General features: G+C 41.0%; 2 protein-coding genes across 3 annotated transcripts in view; both read right to left on the reverse strand.

The window, feature by feature from the left end:
• Nucleotides 1–14,801, reverse strand: part of nup153 (nucleoporin 153) — a 17,616-nt gene extending 2,815 nt beyond the window's left edge. The window contains exons 1-21 of one of the 2 annotated variants that reach the window (XM_010772978.1): nucleotides 14,647–14,801; nucleotides 11,190–11,406; nucleotides 10,781–11,056; nucleotides 10,167–10,291; nucleotides 9,622–9,750; nucleotides 9,096–9,212; nucleotides 8,869–8,913; nucleotides 8,685–8,738; nucleotides 7,329–7,469; nucleotides 7,179–7,231; nucleotides 6,894–7,029; nucleotides 6,278–6,433; nucleotides 6,075–6,173; nucleotides 5,184–5,265; nucleotides 4,989–5,090; nucleotides 4,272–4,898; nucleotides 3,936–4,115; nucleotides 2,613–3,485; nucleotides 1,611–2,027; nucleotides 861–1,079; nucleotides 562–745 (exon numbers count right to left, since the gene is read on the reverse strand). In XM_010772978.1, the coding sequence (XP_010771280.1) occupies nucleotides 562–745; nucleotides 861–1,079; nucleotides 1,611–2,027; nucleotides 2,613–3,485; nucleotides 3,936–4,115; nucleotides 4,272–4,898; nucleotides 4,989–5,090; nucleotides 5,184–5,265; nucleotides 6,075–6,173; nucleotides 6,278–6,433; nucleotides 6,894–7,029; nucleotides 7,179–7,231; nucleotides 7,329–7,469; nucleotides 8,685–8,738; nucleotides 8,869–8,913; nucleotides 9,096–9,212; nucleotides 9,622–9,750; nucleotides 10,167–10,291; nucleotides 10,781–11,056; nucleotides 11,190–11,406; nucleotides 14,647–14,775 (4,361 nt within the window). In that variant the 5' untranslated portion in view covers nucleotides 14,776–14,801. Of the gene's footprint in view, nucleotides 1–561; nucleotides 746–860; nucleotides 1,080–1,610; nucleotides 2,028–2,612; nucleotides 3,486–3,935; nucleotides 4,116–4,271; nucleotides 4,899–4,988; nucleotides 5,091–5,183; nucleotides 5,266–6,074; nucleotides 6,174–6,277; nucleotides 6,434–6,893; nucleotides 7,030–7,178; nucleotides 7,232–7,328; nucleotides 7,470–8,684; nucleotides 8,739–8,868; nucleotides 8,914–9,095; nucleotides 9,213–9,621; nucleotides 9,751–10,166; nucleotides 10,313–10,780; nucleotides 11,057–11,189; nucleotides 11,407–14,646 lie in introns of both variants that reach the window. The other variant, XM_010772977.1, reaches the window with a different exon arrangement.
• Nucleotides 14,802–16,120: 1,319 nt separating this feature from the next.
• LOC104947046 (phosphatidylserine synthase 1-like) overlaps nucleotides 16,121–17,941 on the reverse strand; it is a 5,775-nt gene continuing 3,954 nt past the window's right edge. Inside the window, exons 6-7 of the mRNA XM_010772976.1 lie at nucleotides 17,418–17,496; nucleotides 16,121–17,329 (exon numbers count right to left, since the gene is read on the reverse strand). Of these exons, the coding sequence (XP_010771278.1) occupies nucleotides 17,235–17,329; nucleotides 17,418–17,496 (174 nt within the window). The 3' untranslated portion in view covers nucleotides 16,121–17,234. The remainder of the gene's footprint in view (nucleotides 17,330–17,417; nucleotides 17,497–17,941) is intronic.

Consider the following 17,941-nt stretch of genomic DNA (forward strand, 5'->3'; position numbering starts at 1 on the left):
TTTTCTATTAATCATATATAACTATATAACTATTACATCACTATATATATAGTTTCTCATTAATCATATATATATATTTCTATTAATCATTTTCGGCCTTTCGGTTTTCGGCCAACTATTTCCTATTTTCGGTTTCGTCCAAGAATTTCCCATTCGGTGCACCCCTAATATTAATGCAAACTGGAAGCTTTTATAAAAACATTTCAAAGATTGAAAAGGGGCTGTGATAATATCAGACTTCCCTTAAGCGAGTATAATGATATTCTGTTTAACTCTACTACATTTTCAATGAAAATCTGTCACAGTACTGTTTAACTTTGTTTCTGTGCGATATGTCAGTTTTTGGCAAATGAATAACAAAATATGAGCGTTTGGAAGAGGAGAGAGAAAAAGGGACAACTACAAAAAACGAAAAAGATTTAGGAGGCACTGGATTATCAACACCATATTATCAACTCAAACACAACAAACACAAACGCTCCTCATGTTTTCAAGAGATCTAGTCAAAGCTACTTTTTGATTTATTTTTTAAATACCCATAACTGAGGAGATGAGACTTACCCAATATTGAATGCGGGGGGTTGTGAAAAGTTGAATCCGCTTCCAGGGGCCTGGGGTGGGATGGAGGGGTTGGCAGGGGGGGCCGGGGAAGCGGCAGGCCCTCCTCCGAAAGTAAACACTCCTCCTCCTGAGGCGTTGTTTGGGGCTCCAAATGCACTGGCTCCTCCAAACTGGAAGCCTCCGCCTAAACAAAGTGGTACATTTACAAAACTGAACTCATGATAATCCTACTTTCACAAGAATCAGGAGGTACCACGGACCCCCTGAGGTTAAAGGAGAAATATATCTCAGTCACCCACCTGGTGCAGAATTAACAGCGGCCCCAAAGACGGGTGTGGAGTTGTTCTGCTGCCCAAACACCGGGGCGGCGTTGGGTTTGGCTCCAAATGCAGGGGGCTGGGAGGGTGCGGCGGTGAAGGGAGATCCAAAGCTGGAGCCGAATGAAGGGGTCTGGTTCGCCCCAAATCCAGCAGAGGGGGCCGAGCTGAACGCAAATGGAGAGGGAGCTGCAGACGGAGCTGTCGGTGGAAGAGAAAGGATTGAAAATATAAATACATTTTATAAATACAAAAATATCAAATGTAAATGTTTGATCAGACACCATCATGCTATTATCTGAAAAAACCCACTATGAGCAAGTGTAATGGTTTGGTATATTATAAATCAATGCAAACATGTTTTTAGCTAAAACAAAGTCACTGCCAGAGTACTGAAAGGTTTTTCTCAATACATGAGGGCAAATATGAAAGATGTATTTAAGTTCACTATTCAAATGCTATGAAAGGGATTACTGAACATTATTTATGTTGTAAAGGTTTAAGTATAAAACAATGCTAATGCAATTTTAACAAATGTGAAACTTCAAACAGTTTCAAACACAATTTCTGAAGGTAACAAGTTTCAATGATTGAAATGTACTTATTAGTAGAACAGGTTCAGACATTATGCTTCTGCCTGCCATAACTATCACTCTAACTACCTTATTTATACTTTTTAGATTGTTAATACGCATTGTGTGACTGAATAAAAACACCACTGCCAACACAGACCTGCAGAAGAGGCAGCAGAGGGCGCAGCTGCTCCGAAGCCGAATGATGGAGCAGCAGCAGCAGCAGCAGCAGCAGGAGGAGGAGGAGGAGCAGCGGCAGCAGGAGCACCGAAGAGGAAGGGCTGAGCGGAGGAGGAGATGGAGTTCAGGTTGACCGCTGACGGTGCCGCCGGCTGGCTGTCCTGACTCTGGCCGAACAGGAAGGCTTTGGCAGGAGGAGCGTCGGTGGAGGAGGCAGCAGGCTGACCGAACATTAAAGTGCTAGGAGCTGCGAAGGGAGCCTGAGTGGAGCTGCTGCTGCTGGGGGTGGAGGAGCCGAACAGAGTGGGCGTCGGGGTGGTGGATGTAGAGGTGGTGGAGTTGACGATGGGATTACCAGACATAAAGGAAAATGCTGGTTTTGGAGCAGCAGAAGAATCTATTGAGGGGAGAGAGAGGTTAACTATGATGTTATATAAATACCATACAGTGGTTAAAGGGATAATCCGTCAACGTTTCACATCAAAGTGAGTTTACGACATTTATCACTGCACTTCTCACGGTTGTAAAATGTCTTCTCTGGGGGAGCTTCCTTTGACTTGAGGAAATTATCTTGAGGGAAAACACATTTTTATATGTTTATCTAAATTCTGCTTCGATCTTAACCAATATCCGAAATCTCAAAATTATGCAAGTAAACATTTTAAAACGATGAAGTCATATTTAAATAGTTTTGCTGAAAGAAATTGGCAATAATTGGAAAGTGATTCTGATGTAGCACACCCCTTACCTGCTCATTTTAAAACCCTTGATCAGCTTCAGCTAATTGATAACAAGCATATCATTAGAGTCAAGCCGATTCCTAACCCATGCGTAATAAGTGACCACAAGGACTGCTTAGATGAGAAAATCATTCATAATGTTGTTGCGTTATCCACATTTATTTAGGGACAGAAATGGTAAGCAAACTACAAAACAACTCAAAGATACTATCTACAGCATCGCTCTCCGAACTTTCTCTCACCTGCAGCACTCTGTCCAAAGGTGAAAGACGGGTTCGGGGCCTCTGCAGTAGTTGTTTCACTCTTGTCTGCTGGCTTGCCAAAGTTAAAAGTGGGTGGGGGTTGTTCTGTTGGAGCACTGGTCTTGCTGAAGGAGAATCCTCCAGTAGCGGCCGGTGCTGGAGCAGCCTCTGCATCTTTACCAGCAGCTCCGAAGAGGAAGCCGGATGGAGCCGAGGACGCGGCGGCTTCCTTCTCTTCCTCTGGCTTCCCAAAGGCAAAGGTGGGAGCAGCTGTCTCTTTGTCCGCCTGTAGAGATCCCAACGTGGAGCCCCCCGGTGGTGTGGCGGTCGTTGAACTACGATCGCCCAATCTCCCAAATACAGACCCCTTGCTTGAAGTAGAGTTTGTGGGTGCGGTGTCATTTGATGATGCTACGCTTTCACTTTTCTCTTGTGAAGATGAGGAGCTGTCGGGTGTTTTCTCTTCAGGTTTTGAAAGTCCAAAGGTGAAGCCGGTCTTAGAGGAGTTACTTTCTGTGCTAGAGGATCCGGTTCCAAACGGGGTCCCACCGCTGGCTCCGAACTTAAACCCAGAACCTGCGGCAGGTGGGTCTGACTTTTTGTCATCACTAGAGGCATCCCCAAATGTAAAGCCCTCCGATGAGCTGCCAAACTTAAACCCAGAGGAGGCAGTAGTGTTGTTAGATGTACTTTCTGATGGGACTCCAAATTTGAATCCACCTGACGATGAAGAGGAGGACTCTGTTAATGAGCCTCCAAACTTGAAACCTGCGGCTCCGGATCCCAAGGTACTGTCTGTTGTGCCAAACTTAAATCCTCCAGAAGTAGTGCCTGAAGTCCCACCAGCTGACGACCCGAAAAACAAACCAAAAGCTGAATGGAAACAAAGGAACAAGAAAACATTAAAAAATGAAGTTATATTTAAAGGCTTAAAACAGTTGACAAGATTTTGTATGTTTATCTCAAAAGAAATAAAACATACTTAGTATGTTTTTGTGTATCAGAATCAAACCAGGTCACAGCAACAACAAAAATACAAAATAAAACTAACCTGCGGGCCCGCAGCAGAAGCCTAGCCCGAGAGGTCAGCCCCGGAACGTTAAGCGGTCTACTGATATTTAGCGTCATCAAATAAATAAATGTTCCTTTTAAAATGCCTGATTTGATCGGTAGCAACGGTGTTGTCACAACATTATTAACTCGAAGAAAGATTTCTTCACCCTGCTACAATATGATGAACATTATATAATAATCTATAGGAAAACGTGAGTAACACTCATTTACTTTTGAATTGTTGCAATAAAAGCAGGTTGCCTTTGTTACCTTTGGGCTCCACAATAGCTCCAGGTTTGGCTGTCTGACAGGCCACACACTGTACATCAGCAGCCTTGTTCTGCACTAGACAGACATCACATTCCCAGGCACCCTCTGGCTTCTTGAACGCATCTCCAAACCCAATCAATGGAGCACTGCTGGCTAAAGAAGAGGCTGCTGCAGAGGCTCCTGTTGTGAGGATAAGGGGGAAAAATATGCTTTACTAAACTAACAATTTCCTTTACATGAAGGAAAGTTAATGGCATTCTACTTTAACAAAAAACAATGATTCAGCATTTTGTAGAACATCAAATACCAACATTACCACGGTCCGGATCATATTACCTGGTTTGGCGCTGCTGCAGGCCACGCACTTTGTGTCCTCTGCCTTGTTTTCTACCATACATGTATCACATTCCCATGCTCCCTCAGCTTTCTTGAACTTGTCTCCAAATCCAGTAAACCCTGTAGAGACGGGGGCTGTGGGTAGGGATACAGTCTTTACAGCTGAGAAGGCAGAAGGAAGAGTCGTTGAGGGTTTAAGCCCTGTCCCAGGTTTGGCCGTTTCGCAGGCCACACATTTGACTGCATCAGGTTTGTTTCGAACTAGACACGTATCACAGTCCCAGGTTCCTGCGGATTTGGAGAACATGGTGCCAAAACCTGCAGAGGTTGATGTGCTGCTCTCTACCACATCCGGAGTGGCTGTTAAAGGTTTACTGTCCATAGATTTGGGCTGTGGGGCACAACAGCACACACACTTGGTGTCCGATGGCTTGTTCTGCACCATGCAGACATCACAGCTCCAGCCTGGTGGAGCTTTGAACGCAGCACCAAAGCCTATTGATGTGAGGGAGGAGGTGGTTGTAGTGGTGGTGGAGGAGGAGAAGGAGGGGGCTGTTGATTTTGTTGAGCTCAGCTGGGGAGCTTCGTCTGGGGTTGGGGAGGTCCGAGCAATAGGAGAAGCAAAGCCTAGACGGAGTAAAGTAAAGTATTAAGCAGTGAACAACATTTTTCACAAAAGCAAACACTGTAGATGTGCAATGAGTTATCGGATCTTACCAGGTGCTTTGAGAAGATCCAGCACGCTGCCCTGCTTCAGGGTCTTGGCTGGTTTGAAAGGTCCTTCAAAGTCTTCTGTGCTTTTGCTTGGGGTTAACTTCACTGCAGAAAACATAACAACACAGAGATCAAACTTCAAGTTTTCAGGAAAGGCAAAGAATCATCGTTATGCTCAATGTAGGAAAACTGTCTTACCTGCGACTATGGGAGAGGCCAGGTTCCCATTTGACATGGAGGGACCCAACTTTGCTACAGGTGCACTAAAAGTGAATTCAGCCTACAAACAGGAAATAACAATTATTATCTATATGATGTAACTAGTTGTCTCCCTAATCAATAATGCTGCGTTCACACCAGACGCGATGCAAATATTTGCCTGTCAGCTGTGTTAACTTGCATCATTCAAACAAGATGTGCTGGCCAGGGGGCGGGGCTTATCTCCATGGAAATACTATGGTAGTTACCAACTACAACAAAATGAACATATTTTACAGTAATTTAATTGTAATACAAGTTTCAAAATGATGCCGAAGTGACAACATACTGATAACGGTTAGTAAAAACCATGAATTAATGATGTGACAAGTGTGCAGACAAGACTGAAGGCGAAAAACCTTTTAAAATGCGTGTTTTCTGAATGGAGATCGGATAGATCAGGCTAAACTCCCAACACGTCCTAGAGACAGAAATAAACCAGCGACTGTATTCGCCATGACAGACAGTCTGTGTTTTGTACTTGTTTAACTTTTGTCCAGTTTATGAACAGATATGAGCTCTGTGTGGTAACAGCTAATGTTTTGGTTTTCTAATTCAACGTCAGGCTGAGATCCTCACCGCTGATTGGCTTTCACAAGAACGTGTCACGTGAATTTGACGCTCGAGTTGAAAAAAATTGATTGGTTTTCGCGCCCCCCTTCAATCGTGCCGCGGCATTCGCATCAACTGCTTCATTCACGCCGTCGGAGCTAATTTGCGTCTCTCCGCGTCTTTGTATTGACTTTACATGTAAACGCGCCGCCCCCAAAAAACGCCTCGCGTCCGGTTGTGAACGCAGCATAAGTTGTCATTTTGAAAGTGTTTACTTACTGAGGGGGAAAGGGAAGGAGGACTACCAGCAGTTGCTTTGACAATGGGGGAGGAAAATGTAAAAGGAACACAGGGAGGGGTCGAGGCTTTTGGTAGCTCCTGGAAAAAGAAAAATAGCATTTTAAAATGTGCATCAATTATGTTGTTAGCTATTAGCAGTATTTAGCAGCTTTTTTGTGGAATGAGACCATTTTAAGACCAACCTTATTCGTGACAGTCTCCTTAATGGGAGTCATTGGCATGAAGTTGGGGGTCGCACTGATGGTGGTAGTGGGAGGTGGGAGTGGGGAGGTAAAGTTGAAGGAAGGCATGGTGTGGATGGGAAGGGCGATGGTTGGTAGGTCCGGTAGCTCAGCCATCTAAAGTCACAAAACAAGGAGGAGTCAGAATCAGAGTCCTTTATGTGTCCCACAGCGGGGAAATGAACAACGGTACTGCAAACGTGGCGGTGCAGAAGAAAAAAAAGGCGAAAATAGTAGAAAGTACACATTTTACACACAAATATTTAAATAATAAGTGCATGTCCATATTAAAAGAAAAATAAGTAGTAGCATTTAACATGAACAGTGTTGAAATAATTGCATCAGTGCGTTTCATTTCAGAGTAGTCTTTTTTTAGACCAATGCCGAAATGAGATAACATCAATCTGAATGCATCAAGCACATTATAAGTTTATTACCTCCCGGTCGGGCTTTAAAATGAGTGTGATACGGCCAAGGTACTTAAGTATGATTACCTGTTTTTTACCACTTTTTTTACAAGTGCATGAAAACTAGAACTGGGAGTTAATATATACAAAGTTTTGATGGAAAGCCTTACCTCTTCCTCATCAACGTGTTTAGAGGAAGGTCGTGCACTCATCCTCTCTCGCTTCATCTTCCCCCCCCCAGAGCCCACGCTGCTGGCTGCAGGCGTGCTGGACAGAGGATAGGCCGGGCCACTGGAAACCATTGTGCTATTAGAAGAGGGGTGCAGAGCAATAAGTCAAATAAATAAACATACAGGGATCGGTTTAAAATAACTATGAATGCTTTGATGAGGTTATACACCTTGCTGGTGTAACATTAAGCCTCTTGGCTGATTAATTAGAGTAACATGTTTTACCTTTTAGATGGACCTGGGGTTGCTTCAGGTAGTTTCTGTGATTGCCTTGTGGGCTAAGGAAATAAAACAGAAACAGATTTATTATTTGCTTTGTGCTGGAATTGCATAGAGAAGATGTTGACAGTGTATAATAACGCATGAGTTTCTGACCGTGTCCCTGGGAGTCCTGTCCAGAGTTCGGCTCACCCCTCCAGGAGTCAGAGTCGGCCTAAACGACACGGAGCGGTTTCCTGACACCGACGCTGCAGCGGGAACCATGAGCTTCTGCACCGGGGGGAGAGAGGGCTCCATCTGACAGAAAGAAAAAAGGTGTTCAAAAGAGATAAGAATAACAATCAACAAAGTAGGCGGTGCTTTAGTATTTGTCTTATTGTGTCGAACATAGCTGGTTTTTGCTTCTTAACTCAAACATAAACTGTGTCCTCGATGGTGATCTGTAACATTTAGAGTTTGCATTTCATTTACCTAGCAGGCAGGCCTGTTGTAAATCTGATCAGGCTTTGGGTACACAGACACTGCTGTGATTCTTTCTCTTGTTTGCAAAAATAGAATTATTAAAAACCGAAAAGCTTTGTGTGAATCTAGGTCACATTTCTTTAATTCTTTAAAGAAACAAATGATGACACTTTGTAGAAGGGTGGAGCATGGGCCAAGGAATATTCTTCACATTTTGGAGTCAAATCATATGGCAGATACAATAACTATTTTTCACTTTTTGAAACTGAGGTTTGCACTCTGCAGGGGCCTTTTCTTTTTTATGCTAAAAATATATATAAACTATTTGCTAATAAATTGTTATTAGAACCCAAAATATCGGTTTCGACAAAGAAACCTAGGGTTGGTTGGAGTATATTTTGGACACTGCTAAAGCATACATAGCAGTTACACAGGAGGCTCTCTTGCATTGGACCTGTGAGGGTCAATACACCATTGTTCAGATTTACAAAGCAGCTGTCGCAGCTGGTAAAGCCTGACAGTTATTACTGAGGACAAGTCCAGAGCTGGCACGATTTAAGAATGGACTACACTTAACCCACTGCACTCATAAACACACAATTTCAAAAGCCACATACATCTTAGAGTATAGTTCACTTTTGCCCACAAGCACTTGTGCATATAAGCACACAGGCGCACACACAAACACACACTGTGGTGAACAGCTGTGTCCCAGCCAAAGAGCCTGGTGTAAAGCAGGCCAACAGACAGTAGGACAGGAAGTGGCAGAAAGACAAACGGCCACAAGTGCTGCTGGGTTTGCACAAATCTTTCTTTGTTCATATCAATATGACTTGAGACTGACGAAAAAACACTAAGCAGAAAACACAAGTGGAGCTTAGTTGTTGACGTGCATACACAGATTAACCTTCGGGTCATTCAGGGACAAATATGAAGCAATCATCATAACATCAGGAAAACAAGGCATATACAAATAGACACAAACAAATAGTTTTAGAGAAACCAGGCAGGAGAAAATGCTGTCACATGAATCTTAAAATCTGTACTTACACGTTTCTTTTTCGACTGATAGTGTGAAACATCTAGATTTGAACCATCCATTGACTGCAAAGAAAAAAATGAATGTAAGAAAATGTGTTAATTGAGGAAAATCAAGTTATCACAAACAGTAATTTATGTAAAATGAGCGGCTTCAAACTAATGTTTTATATGTCAATATATGAAAAGCTCTTACTGCTGAAAGGGGGGACGAGGCAGCCGATGGGATTCTCCTTGCATCCTTTAGAAAATAAACCGTTTACATTACTGTGTTCATTTGCAAAATATAAAATGTCTTACCACTGTCACACTTTGAGATGAAGTTTGAACAGAGGAGAGGGTGTGAGTGTGTGTGAGAGTGTGTGTGAGAGTGAGTGTGAGTGTGTGTGTGTGTGTGTGTGTGTGTGTGTGTGTTGTACTCACAGCGAGGGGGCTGGACATGCGCTCCAGGGACTGAAGGATGCGCCTGGCTGTGGCGCTGGTCACTCCACAGGGCTGAGCCCCAGCAGGCTTGGCCTTGATCTGTCTCCTCACTGGGGCCTACAGATCAGATCATTTAGTCTCCATTTATATTAACAATATTCCCACCACTGTCACATGCATGCTATGACTTCAGTGCTCACACAGAAAAAGTCTGTCAAACTTTACAAGCTACAAATGATAAGCTGCATATATTTCTGTATATTAACTATTATATTATCTGTAGAATTAGATTCCAGCGGAGGTCGCTTAAGGATTGTTTGAGTCTGGTGTGATCAAAACCTTCATTTTCATTACGCCAGACTTTACAACACGGGTGTGATCAAAACCTTCACCACACCAGTGTTGTAGAGTTCAAAGTCAAAATGTATAGAAAAAGACAGCTTTACATCCATTAACTTCTTGTTAAATATTTAACTCAGCATTGAGAAGTTTCTAACGTGTGTGTGTGTGTTTCTCACTAGCTCACCTGGTAAGGTGTTCCAGGACGACCTCGAGCGCTCCTGACTGCCGCTGCCCCCCCGTACATGGTCTTCCCGGGGTAGAAGGGGGAATCTCCGAGCTGACTGGAGTTCAGCACTGTGTTGTTTAATGACGACTGGAAGAGAGGGTTGAATCACATTACTTAAGGATTGAGGGATTGAATGTATGATACAAGAGCAAGTAGGTTAAGGTAGCCAAATAATATTTAATATAATCAAAGATATCTGCCCTTTTCACGCATAAAAAACTAGCCTTTTCTTTTGCAAATGAAGTCATGTCAAATATTTGTATCTATGAATATTTAAATACATAACCAGCAAATGGGGTTTGGCTCAAAATGGTATTGTTACTCGGAAGATCTTTTTATAATTGTCATTCTTGGTAGAAGTCTTAATGAGAATGCAAACTAAAGCAGTTGATCATACTGAGACTGGTGTCTGGCATGCAGCAAGAAGGAAATGTACAACATGTTGATCACAAATCTGCTCTCACAGCATGCGTTGCTCAGTCATTTGATGAACAGATACTCACATTGGAGGAAGTTCCAAATACAGACAGGTTGAAAGCAGGCCTTTTCAGACTGGACTGGTGAGCATGATGAGAGCCGTGAGAGTGCGTTCTCTCCGTCTCTGGGGACCAAAGTTGTGGAAGTGATGCTGTTTTGGAAGTGGGAACATCTGTTTAAGATATGCAAAATACGAACAAAATATAAACTTAGCGGCCTGATCTATACAACCCATGATTGAGCTAATCCATACATGCCAACACCAGCCTGTAAAAACTGAAACAATATATTTCCTACATATTTCCATTTGAGTGGAATCAAAACAGGATGCCAAAAATATATTACAATGTTGGTTCAATCTTTTCAGATAGATTATCCTCATGGTAACAACATACTATAACGTTTTTGAGGATAAAGGTGTGAGGTCATGTCCCACAAAAAACACCTTTCAGTGGTTATCAATTGAGTCAATAATTAGAGTTCAACGGTAACCAGTCTACAAACAATGATTTTTATGTGTATAGTATCTTCAATAAACTTAATTCTGAAGAGTTAACCCCTTAAAATCACATTTCTATGAACATTAAATTGATCACTTTAATAACGTTTGGTTATGTTCCCTTAAACTCTCTTACTTTACCTTTTTCTGAGGCGCGGGAGGAGAATCCGCTAGTGGTGGAGATGTTATCATCTTCGTGCTGCGATAGGTTGTCCTTGATTTCTTTGACCAAGGAGAAGCCTGTGGAAAAGGGTCCAGGGGCTGAGGAGGTGGAGGGTTGGGAGAAGAGGTTGCTGGGGGACCCCAGGGTCGGGGAAGTGGCATCCAGCGGGGGAAAGTGGAGATGGGAACGACTCAGAGGTGGCCGAGAAAGCACATACTCCTGAAAGTTCAGGGAAGCCCGGCTGGTTGAAGGCTCTGGTTGAGAGAGGGAAAAGTCAGAGGTGAGCAGGATGGTAAAGTTAACACAAAATAAGTGCAAAATATAGGAATTCCTTCGCATGGGACATCACATTTTTTGATGAGATGTGACGCTGACTGAGTCGCTCACCTGTGTTACTGGGGCTTGGTTCTGGGGAGTCTCGTCCATCAAGCAGAGGAGGGCCCTCTTCGCTGCCATTGGGAGGAGGAGGAGTCTGGCAGTTCTGCTCCATCCCCAGTCCATCTCCTCCTCCTTCAGGAGCATCTTCCTTCTTGAAGTATTTCTGCAGCCAGGAAGGAACGATGCTCTTTACTGTGTCTGTCACTCGACTGATGATGCCTGACGGCTGCAGAAAAAAGAAACATGAGAGGAAGTCGTAAAAAAAAGAAGGTTGAAATGAGCGAGAAGCAGACATGAATGCATATCAGCAAAACTAAGTACCACTAACTCAGGCCACTACTTGTAGTACAAGGTCCTCGTCAGAAATTGAAATTCTCATATCAATCAGCAATGGAATAGAGTTGATGCTTTTAAATTAACGCTGCATACTCGAACACTTATGCTACATGAATCTTATGGATTTGTTTTTCAACTACTAAACTGAGGAAAAGAGAAAAGACAAGATGCTGGTGCTATATTTAAGAATATTGAATTTGAAGATAAGCAATTCCCCTTAATTTAAATCGTTATAAAATCACACACAGCAGTTGCAAAACACAGCAATCAACACCGCATTTTATTATTAGAATCAGAAGCTGCACAGACCCACTTGCAATGAGAGGACGTAAGTCCTCCCCAGTGAAAAGCAAAAAAAAAGCCAAGTATGACAGCGTGCAACTGGGTCAGGCGCTGTGTTTGCTTCTGTGAAGCGAAGAGCCAGTGACGCTGGTCTGCTCTGTACTGAGGTCGGGATGAAATCCAGTCAATACGGATTAATCTTGTCTCTTACGGAACATATCAAAAGTAGCCTAGTTTCAAGGTACTCGTTATCTAAAAAGTCCATAAATGCATCGGCCTATTAAAGGGAAGGGTGTATTGGAGAGCATTGAACAAGACAATGTTAAACTTTTGACTGGTTTATCTAGTTTTTTTTTTATTCTCAAAATGTATTTCTTTAGCTCTTGGATTTTTAGAGTTGGACCTCTTCATATGTTTGCTATGCTGTCCAATGTTCTTGTGACTAGAGAGCAGAAAGATAAGGCAGAGTTGAGTGAAGGGGTTAGCCAGCGGTTGTATCACTACATGTTCACACTGTATAACCCATGGAAGCTTTCACCTCCTGATAAGAGCCATATGTGGCCCCAAGTTTGCTGCTTATCTCGAAAAATACACTGCACTTTAACCTTAGTCCACACAAGTTCAACTAGTCAAAAGGCAAGTGTATAATCCACCCCAGTACTAGTTTACGTAGCTCTACTATAGCTATTGTTGTAAGGATTTAAGGGAGCCACATTTCTGCTGTGGGCAGGGTCATGTGACTCAAGGATATGTTGTCATTACCAGTGCTCTCTCTGAAAGCTATCATGTAAAACTGCCGGGCCAGTAAAAGCTTAGTCGATCAGTGCATACATGTTTTTACAATAACCAATGTGATGCATCTTCACACCTCAAAATCATAAACCTTAAAGTCAGCTTCATTGTCACATATTGGCCGTCACGTGATGAGGTAATTATTGATTAGAAAGACTCCATTTTCTCAGTAAGCAAACCCACACCTTGCTACATGAATCAAGACAATGGTGGCGAAAACAATGCATGTCTTATCATGCTCCTGCTTTTTAACCAGTGTTTTGTGAACTGAATACAGCAACCTCGCATGGATAACTGTTAAATGTTTTTGGCTGAATTTAGCCCAGACCTTTTCTTATGAACTTCAGACACTTCCACATTATTTGCCATTTACACAAATGTATGAGCATTAGCAGATGTAATCATGACTCCAATATGTCATGATGGAGACGCTGTACAACTCATTTATTCAAAAATAAATATTACAAGTTCATGTTTGTCTGTTTGTTGTTGGCATAAATGCATTAGTTCAGTCAAATCCCTAATAATAGAATATTTAGATTGTTGATAAAGAGGGATATTGTGTCAGGACTTGGTTGATGAAACGACAGGCCAAGTCAGCAACCTATGTTTGACATTACATGACTGTGATGTGTATAGATGCTGAAGCAATTTCACTAAGCCCTGTATTCCCTAAGTTGACAATTAATTAGGTCTACTTCAACTCTGCACAAATTATTGTTCACAATTTAACAGTTTTGATGAACTTTATATTTATTTAGCAAGCTGCCGTTTTCTGTGCATTTTTGCTAAGAACTGTTTCTAATTGTATATGGATTAAGGTAGAGCAAGAACTGTGACATGATGTTACCTAGATTCCAAATCTAACACTGCCAATAAATACAATAAATGAAAATCTTGAAATGGTCAAATTGATTAGATTAAACCAATATATAAACCCCCATTTGCTTTCTATAGTTTATATAATCGACATAGTTCATTATGAATATATATTGTATGTGATGGGCTAACATGTATTTAATACAAAGTGTTTGAAGTCAACACAAGTGCAGATATCTATCATAAACAATGACTATCCATTCAAATCTTGTTGTGTGATATTGAGTGATACTTGATCACCTTAAACATAATCACATTGATCATGATAACCACTTTCACTAGTAAAACTATTGTCAAAGAAACTCCATGGCCTTTTAAAAAAAAAAAAAAAGCTTTCCGTCGGATAACTACCACAATAAACTGGCATTAATATCAACAACCTCTCAATATTCTACGTAAGGAGTGCAACATAGTTAATCGATTCTGCCATGTATAAATCCAGATACAGCTTGTCCACTGTAACATTAAAAGAAGCTTTAAAGAGAACACTAGCTGATGTCAAGGCGGCAAGTGGAGTCCCCTCATGCAGCCATGTGGATTCATCCGATGCTTCCTGCGCAATCCAACTGGCTGAGATTCGGCTAACGTAAGCTAGCCTAACAACCAAATTGATTCCCGGCAGACCCGAAAGAAACACAATCTTAAGATCTAAATACACGCAATGCGGCTATCCGTCGCTATGGAAGGGTGTAGTTCATCACAATGTCATTTCTCCGTGTGACGCCGTGAGGACTTAAAAACTTAAGAAGTGAAGACAACAATACGTTGTTCGCTAATGCTAGCCTTCTAGCTAGTTAGCATTAGCTACATCGGCTAACACTTCTAATCTACTTCTTTGCTAACTTAGCTAGCAGCTAATAACCTGCTAATAGAGCTGACGTTGGTCATCCCAACGCGTCATGTGTGCCGTTGCACTTCAACAAATAGTGGGTAACTAGTCTAAACGACTCACTGTGCAGTGATTTGACCTGTCAAGTCCGTCTGATTTTGCCAACATATAAGCCAACTCACTAGCATTTCATCTACATGCTAGCAGCGCGTGGAGGCCACGAGCGCTAACAGCAGGCCATGAAATCTCTCTAACAAAACAAAAACAAGAGCTAAGACATAATGGCACCACAATCACCATGACGTCCTCGAAACGGGCCTTAAATACGAACACTTTCGCTGGGTTTACCTGTTTACTCTTGGCGTAAGGTTTAGAGGCGATGTGATATCTCCTGCTTCTAATTTTCCCTCCACCCGTGGCCGCCATGGCTCTTTCGTCTGAGTGTCTATCGGTGTTTCGGCGCCGGATAGCTGTCATCGAGCACAGCGGCCACACACAAAGGAACTCTGGGAAATGTAGTAGTTGAACGTAACAAAGAGGAAAGGTTTGACAGGACGTTGTTCAACATGGCTTTATCATAGGGTTCTTTTTGTGTAATTTGACTGAACAATTTGACATGTTTTTTTTTAAATTCCTTACCCGCCATACTGACGGTCAATTGATTGATCGATTTTTTTCAAATAAATCATGGAATGTTTAAAGGTAGGGTAGGTAATTCACTTCAGAAACACTTTTTGTTATATTGAATGAATACATTAAATGCTTTGACAATAAATACAAATATAATTTTCATCTGTGGAAGGCGTGGCGCTGTAAAAAGCAAGTCCAATTATCTGCCTCGCCCGCGGCAGATAATTGGATGGCCTACCTGCCTGTCAGCCTTCCATCTCGTGCACAAACCCGCACAAACTTATCTCGTGCCCTCATTGGTCATATGCGCGTTCGTGTGTGTTGGAGGGGCTCTGGGAAGTCTGAAGGAAGGGGCAGATTCTTTTCGGTTGTTTACTTTCATATTCTAGCTTAGTCGAGCTGGTTTCTCCCATTACATTACATTGCACTTAGCTGACGCTTTTATCCAAAGCGACTTTGGATAAAAAGTACATTCGATCAGGAAGATACAACCTTGAAGAAAACAGAATCATATAAGTACATCAGGTTTCCCATGGTTTCTCCACTCTTACCTAACCTACCTTTAAGTAGCAAAAATGCAGTCTTTTTAGAAGACAAAACTGGTTAATGTTTGAATAACTTTAGCCAAATTCATGATTGGTTCCTGCATAATGCATCAGGACCCCAGCCATCATCACTATAATGAAACTCAACCTTTGTTCCATGAAATCCAAATATCCCAAAGACCCTATATATTTCAAGGAAAACTGTAATAAATTGAGTATTTTTATAACTACAATTTCTTTATCAATAATGTGTTTATGTTTAAGTATTATTCAGATTCATGCATTTATAGACCATTTTTTTTATTGTCTGTAGAAATATTGTATGTGTCACGTGCTATGGGATGTAAATGTTACGATACGCATTGATTGCGTACTGTTTGTAATTTCATTTTGTGAATAAAAACTATGTGTTCATTTAATAATGTGTTAAAAAAACAAGCAAACCAACCCATATACATTTATAATCAGTACAAATTATGAGTTTATTAGAGGTTATAACAATGTTAACACTTTAAATTAAATACAGTACAGTCAGGCTGACACTTCCAGCTTTGTAGAGAGCCAAAGGACTAAAACCACTTAGACAGAACTACAACAAAAAAGTGTAATTCAAACATAAATACAAATTCAAAAAGATGACAACTAGGAAGTTTGAAAACACACTGATATCAAATATGAAATTTATTGCATAATTTAATGATATTAAAAACAACTTATATTAGCTAGTCACTAACTTTCTGATATTAATATCACATTCATTTGGATCATTAAAAGAATCGATAGCCAGTGAAAAGATAATTTCACAAGTGCGTATCCTCTGCTATTTCATACCACCACAGTGCTTTTACATTAAATGTCACATTATTCTCTTAGCACATCTATCATGAACTTCACCTTCTAATAACAAAGAAACACTAATGTCCACAGTTTCACATCATTTGGAGTTAAAAAGGGTAACTTGAAAACACTACAGTTGGTCTAGTAACACTTGGTTCTACTTCTCATTTAAAGTACACAAAAACATCTCTCCTGATATAAATATAATTGCAGAAAAGCAAACAGTAGTGTATCTACCGCTGCTTTACTGTTTTACAAATCAGTGTTAATTGTGGTTGATTTTAGAAACGATTACATACAAAACACAAATGTATCAAATCCAAAAAGTTAAACAAAAACTCATCACCAAATGAAATTTCTTACAAAACGATGTGCTCTTTAGCTTTCTAGCAAGGCATTACATTGAGTAGACAGTCATGTTAAAAAAATAGTTAAAGAGGTTAGGTGCAAAACAAAACTCTTAGTAAACATTAGTATAAACATTTCCCTGGACTGGACATTACATTTCCCACAGGGCAAAGTGTCCAAACAACGTTTAGTCATTTTAGGTAGAACATGATGTGTGTATGCTAGCCTTCTAGTGTTTTTGGTAATAAAAAAAAAAGGCGTTTTTTTCATTCAAAATCCAGTGCATATTCTTTACTTGATCAAGTCTGGTTGAAATAACTGACATCGAATGCAAGATCAATTACGTGCTTTTCCTTAAGTATTAAGATATGTAAATGCTGCCTAAGCTGTAATTAGTGTTTCACCTTTGACCCGATTGTATAAAGGCTCGCTGGTGGGAATTTGTTCTGGAGTCTGCGTTCTTACCCCTAGGAAGCAACTTTTACAAGATGTTTTCAGTACATTTATTTGCATACTCTATGCTCCTTGTTGGTTGCGTCCTTCACCCTTTCATAGAGGAAGTAAAAGTGATCTTGTTTATTGTTCCTTTCCTCCATGTTCATTCACAAATCTGTTCCTCACAGATGCTTCCCTCAGTTTTGTAGGTTGTAAACTCAATGAATCTCTCTCAGCTATGAAGGGAAACAGACAAAGTATGATTTACATTTGGGATGGAGTTTAAAGAAAAGTTGTCATTAATCTGCCTTTTAAGAGACTAACCTGCTATGCCAACTGGGACGACACCGCACGACTCGTCAACACTGCTGTCATCGTGGTCTTCACTTTGTACAGAAAGGCTCTGTAAACAGAAGGAGGTTTAGAGTGGTCAAAAAGGAGGAACAGCTCTAAAGCAGTGGTTCCCAACCTGGGGCGCGCCAGGCCTCAGATGATTTGTGGCCAAATATCATATTTCATTTTTTTTTTTTACATATAATTGTAACGCAATACATGGTTGTCGCTAAAAGCCTTTTCTATACATTACAATAAAATATAAAAAATAATTGATTAATTAATTTGAATACAAATTCAAGTTAGTAGCTATTATAGGCATAAAAAGACAGAAATGTATAATTTTTTCTTTAATAGAAATGTTTCTTCTGCGCATTAAGTGTCCAAACTGGGCTTGTCTGGATAAGCGCATTTTTAAAAACATAGTCATTGTCCATGCCGGTTTCAGTTGGATTATTTGTCACAGTTGCCTCCGATCAGATCGGTCTCCTCATTTTGTAGTATTATTTACGACT

This window comes from Notothenia coriiceps, unplaced genomic scaffold (assembly GCF_000735185.1).
Source record: "Notothenia coriiceps isolate Sejong01 unplaced genomic scaffold, NC01 NC01_scaffold00011851, whole genome shotgun sequence".
Lineage (NCBI taxonomy): Eukaryota > Metazoa > Chordata > Actinopteri > Perciformes > Nototheniidae > Notothenia > Notothenia coriiceps.